Here is a 15142-nt window from a genome sequence, read left to right as displayed (position 1 = left end):
GTCTGCTGTGTCCCCTCACATTCTCAGAAATTTGACTTGAACATACAGACACAACTACTACTACTACTACTACTACTAATAACTCACTGCAGCACCAAGCCGCCTGAGGCCAACGCAGCTACGCACGCTCCTCCTCCAACCTAATCTATTTAAAGCCTCCCTCTTCACACCCTCCCAGGAAGTTCCCATTTCCCTTAAATCTTTATTTATGACATCCTCCCAACCCAGACAAGGACGATATGCTTTCCGTGTAGCCCTAGACGGTTGGCCAAAAAGGAAAATCTTCGGTAATCTGTCATCCTTCATCCGTAGAACGTGGCCTAGCCATCTCAACCTTTCTTTCATTATAACCCTAGAAAGCGGGATTGAACCACACTTTTCGTACAACCTACTGTTTGAAACACGGTCAGTCAGCCGGGTACCCAGAACAATCCGTAGACAATTTCTCTGGAAACCATATAGAAAATCTTCATTCGCTTTTCGGAGCGCCCATGCTTCAGAGCCATATTTGACCACTGTCATCACTGTAGCTTCCAATATTCTAATCTTGGTTTGTAGACTTATCTTTCTATTCTTCCAAACTTTTTTTAACTGTGAAAAAACACCCTGGGCCTTAGCTATTCTACTTTTAACATCTTCACTGCTCCCATCATCTTTACTAATAATACTACCAAGGTAACTGAAGCTCCCAACCTGATCAATCTTTTCGTTACCTAATGTCACCTGTTCATCTTCACTTATTCCTAGCCTTAGTGACTTGGTCTTCTTAACATTAATTTTCAAGTCTATTTTAGCACCCTGAACTCGCAAAACCTCCAAAAATTCATTCATTTTGCTCACACTTTCATCTAATATGCTTAAATCAACAGCATAATCTAAGTCCAGGACCCTTCTTCCTCCCCATTTGATTCCATGGTCTCCAATGGCCTTTCCTGTGCTCCTTAAGACGAAGTCCATGAAAATGATCCATATAAAGGGGGATAGAACACAACCCTGCTTAACTCCTGATTTAATACAAAACCAGTTGCTAACCTCATTTCCTACCTTAACCGCAGCAATATTATTCTTGTACATAGCACAAATCAACTTAATGTATTTTTCTGGTATACCGAATAACGATAAGACCTTTGTTAACGCTCTTCTATCAACAGAATTGAAAGCTTGCTCATAATCGATAAAACTGAGGACCAAAGGTGTTTGACAAGGAAGGGACTTCTCAATTATTAATCTAAGAGTGAAAACATGGTCGACACATCCTCTACCTTTTCTAAAACCGCATTGTTCTTCCCTTAAAACTGTGTCTATAGCATGTCTCAGTCTAGAAAGTATCATATTACTCAGTAATTTGCTACCTACAAATACCAGACTAATGGCTCGATAATCACGACACAAGGAAGCAAAATCGACAAACGTACGTACTCGTAACACTAATTGGTAAACAGACATTGAAAATGAACAAATATACTACTTATAGTTTATACCAGACAGCTGCATATATTTACTATCCTATTTGCAACTTAGCAGTTCAATAGATGAAAATGCGTGTCTTTGTGGTTATCCGCTAATATTTTTAAAAATAGTAACTGTTGTTTAAGTAGTTGTTTAGACTGTTTTAAACAAGAATTTTCATTCATCCGCCGAAGTAAAACATGCATGAAACTTCGTAGAGTTATAGAATAGATGGGTTGAACAAGACAGAAATGAAGTAAAGGCTTAATCCGCAGAAAAATTACATTAAGAAAGCCTTTAACTGAATGAAACTCATGAAACCTTTGATTTAGCTCATTGAAACCAACTCTTTTATGTTATTCTTTAAAAAGACATAACAAACGTCCAAGTGCTGCTTTCTGCCCTTCATGTATTTTTATTCCAGGAGAAATCTAACACCAAATATCAGGGAGAATGCCACCATCACGCATTTGCTTTACATGCACACATTAATGTCGTTGAATGTTCTTACTTTTTTCAGTCACAGGTGGCTGTTTCGTCCCTCTTCGATAAAGGTGATGTTGATATTGCCTCCTCAGTGAATTTCAAGATCGCATTTGACCGGATTATTTTCCAATCTCTTGATGTGCTTTCCATGCTGCTTAGATAAAGCCCAGGTTTCACACCCGCAGCTTAGCGGAGAGGACGTTGCTGTTAATGGAGCCGAGTTTAATTTTCAGGGAATAAGCATAGCTTCTCCATGGACTCCCTAACTTTCCAAAAGTGTTTCCAGCCCAAACAATACAGCGAAGTAATTTTACAAATAAGGCTACCACTAGATATTGTGCATTATCCAATGCATTTAAAATCCTCAACCTCCACCAAAACATTAGCACCAACTTTAACAAGTGGGGCAGCCTGGGTCTCAGTGTTCTTTTGAATGATCTTTGTTTTCTTCGTGCTTATTGAAAGTCCTAATCAAAAGTTTGTTTTGTGTTACAAGGATATCCAAACAAAAATTTGTTTTTAGTACTATTTATTTGTTTATTTGAATGCTTCGGAAGGATTTAAGGGAGACTGGAACTGTTACAAGGATCTCCAAGGAAAACAAATAGTTTGTAGTACTATTTATTTGTTTATTTGAATTCTTTGGAAGAATTTAAGGGAAACTGGAACTTTCCTGGGAGTGTTTAAACAGAGTAGCTTCAAAAAGGATATGATGGAGGAGGCACATGTGTAGCTGTGTTGGCCTTAGGTGGCTTGGCACTACAGGGAGTTGTTAGTAGTAGTAGTAGTAGTAGTAGTAGTTATAACATAACTTTGATAAGTGGATTATTGTCTAAACAGGTTAAAATCTTGAGCCCGAAGATTTAAGACTAAAAACACCAACAGCATACTTAGATCAATTGAAATGTTTCTAAACTAGCATAAAGAAAATCTTGCAGCATTTTGAAATGAAAGGAATTCATTTTGGCTATTTCAGAATCCTCTGTATTTGGCCGTAAGACGAAATAAGAAAATGGCCGTTCGTCTCCTTCTTAAGTTGGGAGCGTCTTTGAATGTATCGGATGATAATGGTGATGATGTTTTGCACATCACTGCTGCCAATGACTCCATGAATAATTTGTTGCAAGAATTGTTAAAAGGGAAGGACAAAACGGAAGCACTTACAAGAAGGAATAATCAAGGTAAGTCACAGTAGATAAAAGTAAAATTACGCAAATTTGAAGAGAAAAAATACAATTTTTTAATGGCTAAGCTGGTGTCAATGCCACAGTGTTAAGGTGGTTGTTGACAAAAGTTCAGAATATGAGATTATATATAACACTTTTGTAAAATTATTTTAATTGTTCCCGAAGCAACTAGTAATGCTTTCTCATTTACCTAGATGATACCTCTCGTCCTATATTTTGAAAGAAAAAAAAACTTTCGTAAGAAGAATTTCCGGCATTGAACTGTTTTACTTTAATTATCAATAACACGAGGGATCCTTCATCAATCCGAAAAAAGTACATAAGCTTCAATCAAGTCCAAGTTCTATTATCCTTAAAATATAAAATTGCTAAATTCAAAAAAAAAAAAAATCCCAAATGGCACAGAGGTCGTTAAGTCGGAAAACAAAGCAAATTTGACACTATATTTTGATCATTCCTATTGAACTAGGCCTCGAAAAAAAAAATTAACGAAAAGTCTACTCACCCAATGCTCAGTGGAAGACAACCCATCTCCACATCACCCTTCTTCTTTGAACTATTTTGAACAAAATTCAGTCTCAAAATTTTCATCAGATGCATATGGGAAAAAGGAGGTGAATGGGAGGTCTCCCGATCACATTTCACTCTTAAAAGGGCACTAGAAATTTCAATTTTCTATCAAATGAGCCCCCTCTGAAGTTTACACGTTCAGCCCTTCCATAAGAACTTTATATGCCCTCGGGGCAAAACTTTCAACAAATGTCCTCGGGTTCTGGTTTTTTTGCCCCGTTGTTTTGTTGTCTGATCTTTAAACCATTTTGAACAAAATAGCTATTTCAAAATTTTGATCGGATGTATTTGGAGAAATAAGGGCGGGGGGGCTAATTGCTCTCAGATCACTTTGACTTTTAAAAAGGGAAATGGAACATTCAATCTCCGATTAAAAGAGCCCCCTCTGAGGTTTATTTGACCACCCCTTCCATAAAAACCTTATAAATGCTTAGGGGTATAATTTTTAACACGTGTCCCAGGCTTTGGAGGGTTTTGTCGACCCCTGATTTTTTTTATCTGATCTTTGAGCTATTTGAACAAGATGGCTATCTCTAAAATTTTGATTGGATGCATTTGGGGAAAAGAAGTCCTGGTGGGGTAGTTGCCCTCCGATCACTTTTCACTCTTAGAAACGATTTATCATCGAATTAACCCTCCTCCCGATGTTTATACAACCACCCTTTTCATATAAAGTGCCTCTGGTAAAAAAATAGTAATAAAACATTGAAGCCTTGTGGCCTTTACTATAGGCAATGCTATAGCGTTGTCTCTGAAATCATCTCCTCGGACAGCCGGTAGTTTAAGCAAAATATGTAATCCGAGTCCACCCTTTTTAACTGTCTTTCGGTTCAAAAAAAAAGAAAAAAAAGTATCCATTAGTATACTTTTTTAATAAAAAAGGTATATTAGTATCCATAAGCAGTTGATTCTCATCGCTCAAAAATGTTTCACATAGATCAATTGCTGCAGGACGTGAATCCCTACATAATAAAATCAATAGGATCAAACGAAGAGGTCAGTCCCTGAACGCTAGGATGAACAATCGGAATGACCCCCCCCTCCCCATTAAGCTCTGGAATCCTACAGTCAATGATCTCTACTAACAAACTATCAATAATTTTTTTCAAAATATTCTCCCTATTTTTTAAGCTCTAAATCTATCAGATTATCCATAGTTCCATTAAAGTCTTCTCTCCAGTTTCATGCTCATCTAAAATATATTTCTTAGCATTAGTGTTGGGCCTCGATTCTGGCAATTCTTTTATCTAATAAGAAGCTGTAAACTCAATCACGCGTCGGAAAAACAGCCGTCATTATTTTATTGAGAAAAGCCGGGGGATCGTATCATTCTTCGCTGAGCTTGACCCAGGAAGTTTTTTTTCTTTTTAAACCAAAGCCTAATGCCCTGCTGTATCACTTTGGTTAATGACTGTCTCACGGTGGCAACTTTAGAATTCTTTAGCTCATAAGCCAAACTCGAAAGTTTCTTCCGAAGTTTCGTACGGTCCGAAGGAAAGCTAGTGCTGACACTTTTCTAGAGTCTCTTTGGTTACCAAAACAAGGTCAAATACTTTTCTTGTGCTTCAGGTTCAAGACAGAACCAATAATATAGACAAGCATTATTGCTTACCGTTTGATGTATTAATAGATAAATAAATAGGGTTAGCAGCTGGGCGCAAGCTTGAGAGGGTGGGACGTTTGGTCTTGTTTCCAATTTGATAAACAGACGTAAACTAGACAGTGGACATCCTTGTAATTATGCACTTACATTCCTGACACATAATCTTTAACTGACTCTTCGATATTTTTGTCATCCTTGTTAGGAATTGTGTGCATAAACAGACTTCTTCGTTTTGCGTATACTTGTGTGCTCAAGCATTGATCTTTAACAAGCTTAAGAATTGTTTTAAAACTATCATTTTCTTCCTTTAAAGCTGAATTATCCTTTCGCAGATCTTCTATCATTTGTTTTAAATCATCCATTTGCTACTCAAAATGCTTGTTTGTGAATAAATAAAAAAAAATTTTTTGTTTTTTCAACTGAAAGTAAGGAGCGACATTAAAACTTAAGACGAAGAGAAATTATTCTGTATATGAAAGGGGCTGCCTCCTCCTAAACACCCCGCTCTTTACGCTAAAATTTTACTCTTTGTCACAATTCTGCTTTTGAATACAATAAAAATTTTAGCGTAAAGAGTGGGGCGTGGAGAAGGGAACATCCCCTTTCATATACGGAATAATATCTGTTTGTTTTGAGTTTTAATGTCGCTCCTTACGTTCAGTTAAAAAAAAAATTGTTTTTTTATTTAATTTCTGAACGATTTTGCATTAATTGACGTTTAGAATTTGGCTCACCCTACATGAATAATTAAAACGAAACTTGCCTATTAATTTTACTTTTCTTAAACTAATAATAACCTTTTAAAAATCTAAGTTTGATTTTTATTTCAGTTGTTTAAGAATGTCCCCTGAATCAAAAAGGCTATTTAGTTAGAATAATAGCCTCTTTTAAAATTTAAAATTGATACTTTAGCGAAAGAGTGAGCTACTGAGGTGAGGCAACCATCTCATATACGTAATATTTTCTCTTCCTTTTAAGTTTTGTCTCCTTCCTTTTAATGTTGCTTCTTACTTTGAGTTGAAAAAACTTGTTTTTTATTTAACTGCTGATCGTTTTTTAAACAATATCGGGAAATAAAGTTTCCCTTCCCCAACGAAAAATTTCTCCATGGAAAGATTATCCCACGTAACTTAAATTAGCGATATTTGCGGAACTAATTTTGTAAGGCATAGTAACAAAACGGCCAAAAAGGCCAAAACTATTTTTATGAAAATGAGAAACACAAGTTGAGCAAATCTCATGAAGATGCTTAAGCTAAGAATAAATGCTAAGACTGGCCAGAAAATAACACAAATACATTATTGCTTATATCGACCATTATTTTACAAAATTCGAGCTTTAGCGTAAAGAGCGAGGTATTGACGAGGGGAGAATTTCCTCATATACATAATATGAGGAGATTTGCCCCCTCGTCAATTGTTTTGCTCTAGTTCTTTAAGAATGACCCCTGAATAACGAAGGTCGTTTAAGGAGAATAAATGGCTCTTTTGAAATTACTAAAAATACTTTAGCGTAAACAGCGAGGTATTGACGAAGGGGCGAACCCCATCATATACGTAATAATTTCTGTTCGTTTTAAGTTTTAATGTTACTCCTTACTTTCAGTTTAAAAAAAAAAAAAATTAATTTCTGATCGTTTTTTAAATAATGCTGGGATATCCAGTGCCCCCTTCATAGAAATTATCCTCTCCCTTGAAAAAGTCCTCCATAAAAATATACTCCCACGTAACTCAATCCCCCCGCCCCCCTTCCCACTAGAAAAATCCCCCCTGAAAACATCCGTATACTTACCAATAACAAACACTATATGTAAAAAATGGGCGAAGTTCATAACTTGCAGCCCTTCCCCTTGGGACTGTGGGGATTAAGTCGTCCTCAAAGACATAGTTATTAGATATCTAGACTATGCTGAAAAGAATGCTATCTCAAAATTTTTATCCGGAGACTTTGGGAAAAAAAGATCGCGGGAGGGGGCCTAGTTGCCTCCAATTTTTTCGGTGACTTTTTTCGTTCTAATGAGCCCTCTTGTGAAATTCTAAACCACTGCGTCGATACGATCGTCCCTGGAAAAAAAAACAACAAATAAACACGCATTCGTGATCTTTCTTCAGACAAATTGTACACAATTCCATATTTGCGCAGATAGGAGCGTGACACCTTTAGAGTAGGTTTCTCTCATATGCTCAATTTGATGGTGTGATTTTCATTAAGATTCTATGAATTTTAGGGGGTTTTACACCTTTTTCAAAAATAAGACAAATTTTCTCAGGCTCGTAACTTTTGATGGGTATGGCTAAACTTGATGAAACTTTTATATTTAAAATCAGCATAAAAATTCGATTCTTTTCATTGTCTATTGGTATCAAAATTCGTTTCTTACAATTTCGGTTACTGTTAAGCCGGTCGCTCCATATTTACATGTTCGTTACCACAAACTGTTTAATAAAAATCATAGTTAACAAGCTGCTTAAGGTAAAATTAAATGCTAAGATTGGCAGGAAAATAACACAAACAAATTATTGCTTATATCGACCATAATTTTACAAAATTCAAACTTTAGCATAAAAAGCGAAGTATTAACGAGGGGACGAACTTCCTCATATACATAATAAGATAAGATAAGATAATATTTATTTCAACAAATCGACTATCACAAGCCCATAAGGGCCGAATTCGCACTTCAGCGTCAGTACAACATCATAAATTGCAATCAATAAAAAGTCAAACGATAAAAACTCGTAAAGTTAAAACAGGGAAAACAAATTTAAACAAAAATGTAGCTAGCAAGAATTACAAAGTTTGCAATTGCAAAATAAACACTCAAACTATAAGATAAGAGTGGAGTGAGAAAAAAAAAGGGGGGGGGTATTAATTTAAAATTTCAACTATGTGAGGGATTAATGTTCTTAGATAAGATAAGATATTTAATTTCAAAAAATAACTATCACAAGCCCCGAGGGACAGCATTCCGGAATTCGCATTCCAGAGTCATAAAACCATAAAAATAAAAACACATCATAAAAATAGCACAACAACTAAAAAACTGGTTAAACAATGTCAAAAACAACTAAATCAGAAAGGCAAAGCCATTCATTTGTCAAAAAAAGAAAAAATTAAAGGGCAATATGTCAGAAAGATGAAAAGGTAAGTCGTAAAACAAAATATAAAGAGTGAGATAAAATTAGCGTTGAAAAGGTTTAAAAGAGAACATATAAACAATCGGTGGGAACAAACGAATCAAACGAACAACGACCTAAAGCACCTCACATGAAAGAGAAAAAAAAACGGGGGGAGGCGAAACTAGTTGGCTATTTTATTTATTTTTTCTGTGATGAAGGGGACAAAGGTTTTTTTATATCTGGAGGTAACGCAACGAATGGGGGACAAAACTGGGATGGGCTCAGAAACAGCTCGAGGCTGTCGTAATCTGGATGGTGAGTGACGTTTGGAGAAAATACTTGCCGTCCGAGGGTTCGTTATTGCATTTTTTGAAAAACGGAGGCACAACGACGACCTCCTTCGCTCAAGGGTTTCCAAACTAGCTTTTTTTAGGAGCAGAGAGTAAGGCACCTTGCCTTCTTTGAAAATTATTCGCAAGGCTCTTTTTTGTATTGACTCAATTTTGTCTGATTCTTCACGGGAGATGCCAGGGTGCCAAACTGGACAAGCATATTCAAGATGCGGACGGACAAACGACGTGTACAACCTTAAGGAGTGAGAAGGGGGGACGCTATATTTATTTAGGAGCTTAAGGAGGGCGATAGACGCATTAGCTTTATGGATGATATCTTTAACGTGGATATCCCACTTTAAATTTGACGAAATTGTGACTCCAAGTAATTTAACCGAGGATGCATAAATTTCAGGAGGGATAGGATTAAGAAAACAGGGCGAGGATTTGAGGAAACAAATCGGCATTATCATGGACTTAGAGGGGTTTACGGTCATATCTAGGTCCAAAGCCTCACTTTCAATTTCATTGAGAATACTCATAGGGTCACTTATTAAATTTCTGAAGCAACTTTCAACAATCGTTAGGTTATCAACAAATTTCCAACGGTCAGGAACTTCCTTCGCAAGGCTGTTAACCATGACTGAAAAAAGGAGGGGGCCTAGGAGAGTTCCTTGGGGTATGCCATTGTAGATAGGGAGAGGATTTGAGTAATGGTTCTGGTATTTAACCACCTGTGATCTATTTGTTAAAAATGAGGCAACCAATTTTACCAGTAAGGGATCGATATTGAACTCGCTTTCTAGTTTCTCAATTAAAATATTGTGGTTAACAAGGTCAAAGGCTTTCTGAAGGTCAATAGAAATTAAGTTTAGCCAGGAATTAGGTTTTTCGAGGATTTTCCCGATGTGGTCAATAAGAGAAACGAGGTAGTGGGAAGTAGAAGTTGATTTTAGGTTTCCAAATTGTTTCAGGTCAGTAAGGGGTAGGATTTTTTCCTTTAGCAAATCTGCAAGGAATCCTTCATACAATTTTGAAAAAATAGGAGTAAGCGTAATAGGACGAACACCATCAAAGCCAGGCTTTCCATTTTTCTTTTTCAAAGGGGTAATAAAACCCTGTTTCCAAATTGTTCGAATTTGCCCAGACTTAGTAATATGAGGGGGTTCACCCTCTCGTCAATACCTCGCTCTTTACGCTAAAGTTCAAATTTTGTTCTGATCCTTTAAGAAGGGCCCCTGAATCAGAAGGCCGTTTAATTAGTATAAATAGCCTTTTTAAAATTACTAAAAATACTTTAGCTTAAACAACGAGATATTGACAAGGGGACGAATCTCCTCATATACATAATAATTCCTTTTGTTTGAAGTTTTAATGTTACTCCTTACTTTCAGTTAAAAAAACTTATGTTTTAAAATTTAATTTCTGATCTTTTTTAAATAAAAACTGGGATATCCAGCACTGCCTTCATAGAAATTATAGTCCCCCATGAAAAATTCCTCCATGGAAATATCCTACCACGTAACCCAATCCCCCCACCCCTACCATAAGAAATCCCCCTGAAAACATCTGTGTACTTACCAATAACAAATACTATATGTAAGCAATGGGCAAGGTTCATAACTTGCAGCCCTTCCCCAAGGGACTATGGGGGATGAAGTCGTGCTGAGAGACATAGTTGTTTCTATGTATATAGTTGAAAATGAGCGTGGGAGAGGGCCTAGTTGCCCTCCATTTTTTTGGTTACTTAAAAAGGGCACTAGAACTTTCAATTTCCTTTCGAATGAGCCCTCTAACAAAATTCTAGGACGACTAGGTCGATACGATCATCCCCTGGGAAGAAAAAAAAACACGCATCCGTGATCTGTCTTCTGGCAAAAAATACAGAATTCCACATTTAAATCTCTATAGTAGTTTTCTCTGATACGCTGAATCTGATGGTGATATTTTCATTAAGATTCTGTGACTTTTAGGGGGTGTTTCCTCCTTTTTTCGAAAATAAGGCAAATTTGCTCAGACTCGTGACTTTTGATTGATAGGACTAAACTTGATGAAAATTAAATATTTAAAATCATCATAAAAGTTCGATTCTTTTGATGTTTCTAATGGTACCAAATTTTTTTTTTTTGAGTTTCATTCACTATTGATCCGGGTTGCTGCTTGCTTTTAGTTCGTTACCACGAACTATTTGATGGACAAATCTAAGCATAAAGTAGTTTCACTTCTTCATTAAAAAAAAAAAAAAATAAATAAAAAAAAAAAAAAAAAAAAAAAAAAATTCAAAGGGACTTACTGGCATGGGCCTCTTTATTCATATATTCAAATAGAAAATGCCCTAGAACAAACAGCGCAACAACTCGTTAAATAATCGAAATGTCTGGCTCAAACTCTCACACAGAACAGTTGCGTATTAGTTTATCCTCATACTTGAAAAATAATTCAATTGTTGCAGTTTGTGTTCACCCTTCAAACGCAAAGACCAAGATATTAAGAAGGGGGGCAACCCCTTCATGTACGGAATAAATTATGTTCGTTTTGGGTTTTAATGTTGCTTCTTACTTACGTTTAAGATTTTTTTAATATAATAGTAAATTGGGGACGACACATCCAATATCTGAAAAATGTATCTCTGAAGCAATTGCCTAGTAACCAATATTTTTACGGAGCACTATTTTAAACATAGCAATTTTCCTTCTGCTACAACAGGACCGCAATTCATAATTACAACAAAAAATGTTTTAAGTTTCGGAAAAAAAAACTAAGAAAAGAGCAGTTCAAAGGGGAGGGGACAAACGTGTCAGCTGCCCCGGACACTGAAACTGGGGGGATGTCCACTTTGATCATAGTTTGCACTTTTATTTGGCTTATTTTTTGCCTATACCTGAGTTGAGAGCTCTATAATTAATTTTTCCCAGGAAACGATCAACCCTAGGAACGGCTATGCCTAAGACCTTTCAAAAGTAACATCAAAATGGAATAGAAAGTGTACCTTTGAAATGACTTCTTTTGGAAACCTTCAATTGGAGGTTTACAGTCAGACACCTTGAATAACGAGGAAAACTACAAGTTTGCATAGGTAGCGCTCATGTATCTCTTTTTCCCGCTTTTCATTGTTACAAGTTGATTAAAAAAAGAAAAAAAATGTAAAATTGTAAATTGTTTAAGTGGCAATTGCATCTAATCTGTTTCAAACGGTTCATATTTTTTTCTTCCTTGCTTATGATAAAAAACCTAAATGTTTTTTATCTCACAAGAGTCTTATCTCGAGGAGACGCAATTTGTCGTTAAATGAAGTTGTAATATCCAATGATTAAGATACAGGTACAATATGTATAGTACAGTACCAGTGCAAAAATAAATCACTTCAATGGCCTCTTAACTATAAAAACTATAAAATTTGCGAATAAAACAACCAAATAAGTTTCAATTTGTGTGAGAAAATTCCTAGTATTGATCAGAGACTGGGGTAGATACCTGTGTCATCAGAATCCCTTAGCCATAATTTTAGACATTAGAAAATTTTGAACGTCCGATTGAAATAATAATAGAAGTATTGATTATTGGACTTTTTCTTCCCCCTCTCCCATCTTTTTGTCATCACTTTGGGTCAGTATCTTTTATAACATATTTTAAAAGTCATTCGCGTTTTTGGTATTTTGAAATTCATCTTTTATTATCCTAGTCCCTTATATATATTGGAGAATAAACTGTGAATTTTGAATCGGAAAAGAATTTTCTTTTGTTTCATACCTTACAGACATTGTTTATAGTTTCTTAGCATTTTGACCTATTCTGTTAAAGACTTACCATAGGAGTAGACCATGGTTCAACCAAACCAAATGTATAGTATAAAGCCTATCATGAAGATGAACAATGAATTTACCAATTCATGTCTCCCCAATTTACTGATTTTGTTAAATTCATATATTAATTCACGCTATTTTAGGATTCGTTCCACTTCATCTGGCCGTACAGGAATCGGCAATAAAGAATGTTGAAAGTCTTTTAAAAGAAGGAGCATGTCCGAATGCAGCTGATTATTGTCGGGGCAGAACTCCGCTACATCTTGCAGCTGCGATTGAATCCCTTAATATTATCAAGGCTTTGATTAAGGTAATTTACAAGGTGTGAAGAAGTAAAATTCAGAGGATTAAATTTTTATGACTTTACTTAGTGGATGATTGTTAAAAATAATGAACTGAATTAAGAATTAAACTGATGCTTGGTTTGGAGCCAAAATATTCTCTTAATTAGAGTCAAATTTTCAATAAATTCCATACAAACAAAATCGAAGTTTATGACTTAATTTAGAGGTATTGATCTTGAGAGCTCAAGCTGTGGAACCTGGATACGTTGATTAAAAAAATTTGGACTTGTATAAATTGAATTCCAAAATCATTTACTCTATATGTTCCATATGCTCCATTTTTCGTTTGACACAGAAATTTGTACACGTTTAGTTTTAAGTAGAAGAACTATGTGTGGAAAATAATATCCGACCAGTCGTAAGCTCGAAAAAAGGACACTAAATATAAATATTCCTAGTATAAACGTTGAAAATATAAAGAAAATATCCTACATCCTTAAATTTTTAACAATATTTTCTTATTAATGCATTAAGATATGAAACATAAATATAGTTCTTCATGTAAATTAATATGCTTGTCAAATCGGACTAGCGAAGCTATGAATAGTGTTATTTACTATAAATTTTAATAAGAGATGCAACTATCACTTGGTTATTTTAACTCAAACATATATTTACATATTGGCAAAATAAAAAACTTTTCAAGTTTCTTATAATACAATAAAACAACTTTATTCTTAAATGTAATTAGCTATTTAAAAGAAGTTTATTAAAAGGATATTTTTATTTGGGTTTGTAACACCTTACCGATAGATACCAATTAAATTCATAGTTTTATTTAAAATAAACAGATATATCATCCATGAAATTTCCAATATTTAAAGAATTACAAAGACTTTCTAAGATAAACTTCATATTAACTTAATATCTTAATATTAACTTGCTATCAACTAAGAAATAAAGAACAAAAACGATATAGTGAAAAAAAAACAATTGTATAGAGTGAAAATAATGATTAATGAGACAGCTCAATTATTTCTTAAACTGATAATAAACTGATAATAAATTTTAAATTAATATTATTGAATTTTTATATTTACATCATTACCTCCCCCAGAACCAACCAAAAAAAGAAAAGAAAAAAGGAAATACCCAGAGAGGAAATTGCCAAGATATCACTTATTCAGTAAACCACCAAGGTTTAAAAAAACTCTTGAAATTTGCCTTACTTTCCTCCATTTATTGCGGTGCTCTTTAGTTTTCGTAACGCAAGTACGTTTTTGCTAACGGATTATGACATGATTCTAGTTTTTATTCTAGTTTGGGGTAGGCTTGGATGTCAATTTAGAAGATTATAGTGGACAGTCAGCGTTGGACATTGTTTCAAATGCAGAGATCAAAGAAGAGATCAGTAGACCTGGCGTAGCTGCATGAAACTACTGATGATAAAGTTTGTCGTCTGTTTTATCATGGAAGGTTAATTGTGCTTTATAAATGTTAACATACTTTTAAGATTTTCTAAATAAGCCATTTCGCATGTTAAAGAAAGTCTCTTCACTTGGGAAATTTAAGTTAATCTTTGCACTTATGTATATCTGTGTTTCCTAAATGTTAACTGTACTTTCAGGGGCGAGAAGTTGGGTTATAAGATACTTGGAATACAAGAGAAAATTGTTTAATCTTGACTTGAAAGCTATAAATAGGTATAATGAACTTTATTTTTGTTTATCTATTCATGCTTTTGTTGTTTTCCAAAAATATTATTGGTTTCAAGCGAAGTATATTTCACAGCATTTTTACCTCTTTGTTTTGTCATAATCTAGCCCATCTTTAAGAGCATTTGCAACATGGGAGTGTGTAGCTTAAAAGTTTTGAAAAGTCAGAGAAAATATCTATTTTAGAGAGATGTATATATATATATATATATGTATATATATATATATATATATATATATATATATATATATATATATATATATATATATATATATATATATATATATATATATATATATATATATATACATATATATATATATATATATATATATATATATATATATATATATATATATATATATATATATATATATATATATATATATATATATACATAAATTGGAATCACCACTTTTTTTTAAAAGCTCAGAATTTCTTATTGGAGTATTTTAACATTGCCTTATACTGTACAAATATGCATTTATACAGAAATATATATTATGTGCCTGCTTGGACGCACTTACATTGTCTTTCAATACTTGAAAGAGACTTGCTGTAATTTCTTTACCCTAATGCTCAATGCTGTCATT

General features: G+C 34.4%; 1 protein-coding gene across 1 annotated transcript in view; it reads left to right on the top strand.

The window, feature by feature from the left end:
* LOC136039357 (transcription factor p65-like) overlaps positions 1–14460 on the top strand; it is a 79370-nt gene extending 64910 nt beyond the window's left edge. Inside the window, exons 13-15 of the mRNA XM_065723017.1 lie at positions 2912–3116; positions 12693–12859; positions 14154–14460. Coding sequence (XP_065579089.1) covers positions 2912–3116; positions 12693–12859; positions 14154–14267 — 486 coding nt within the window. The 3' untranslated portion in view covers positions 14268–14460. The remainder of the gene's footprint in view (positions 1–2911; positions 3117–12692; positions 12860–14153) is intronic.
* Positions 14461–15142: the final 682 nt, after the last annotated feature.

Source organism: Artemia franciscana, chromosome 19 (genome assembly GCF_032884065.1).
Source record: "Artemia franciscana chromosome 19, ASM3288406v1, whole genome shotgun sequence".
In the NCBI taxonomy this organism is placed as follows: domain Eukaryota; kingdom Metazoa; phylum Arthropoda; class Branchiopoda; order Anostraca; family Artemiidae; genus Artemia; species Artemia franciscana.
The sequence above is the reverse complement of the archived record's forward strand: the minus strand, read 5'-3'. Positions and strand labels throughout refer to the sequence as shown.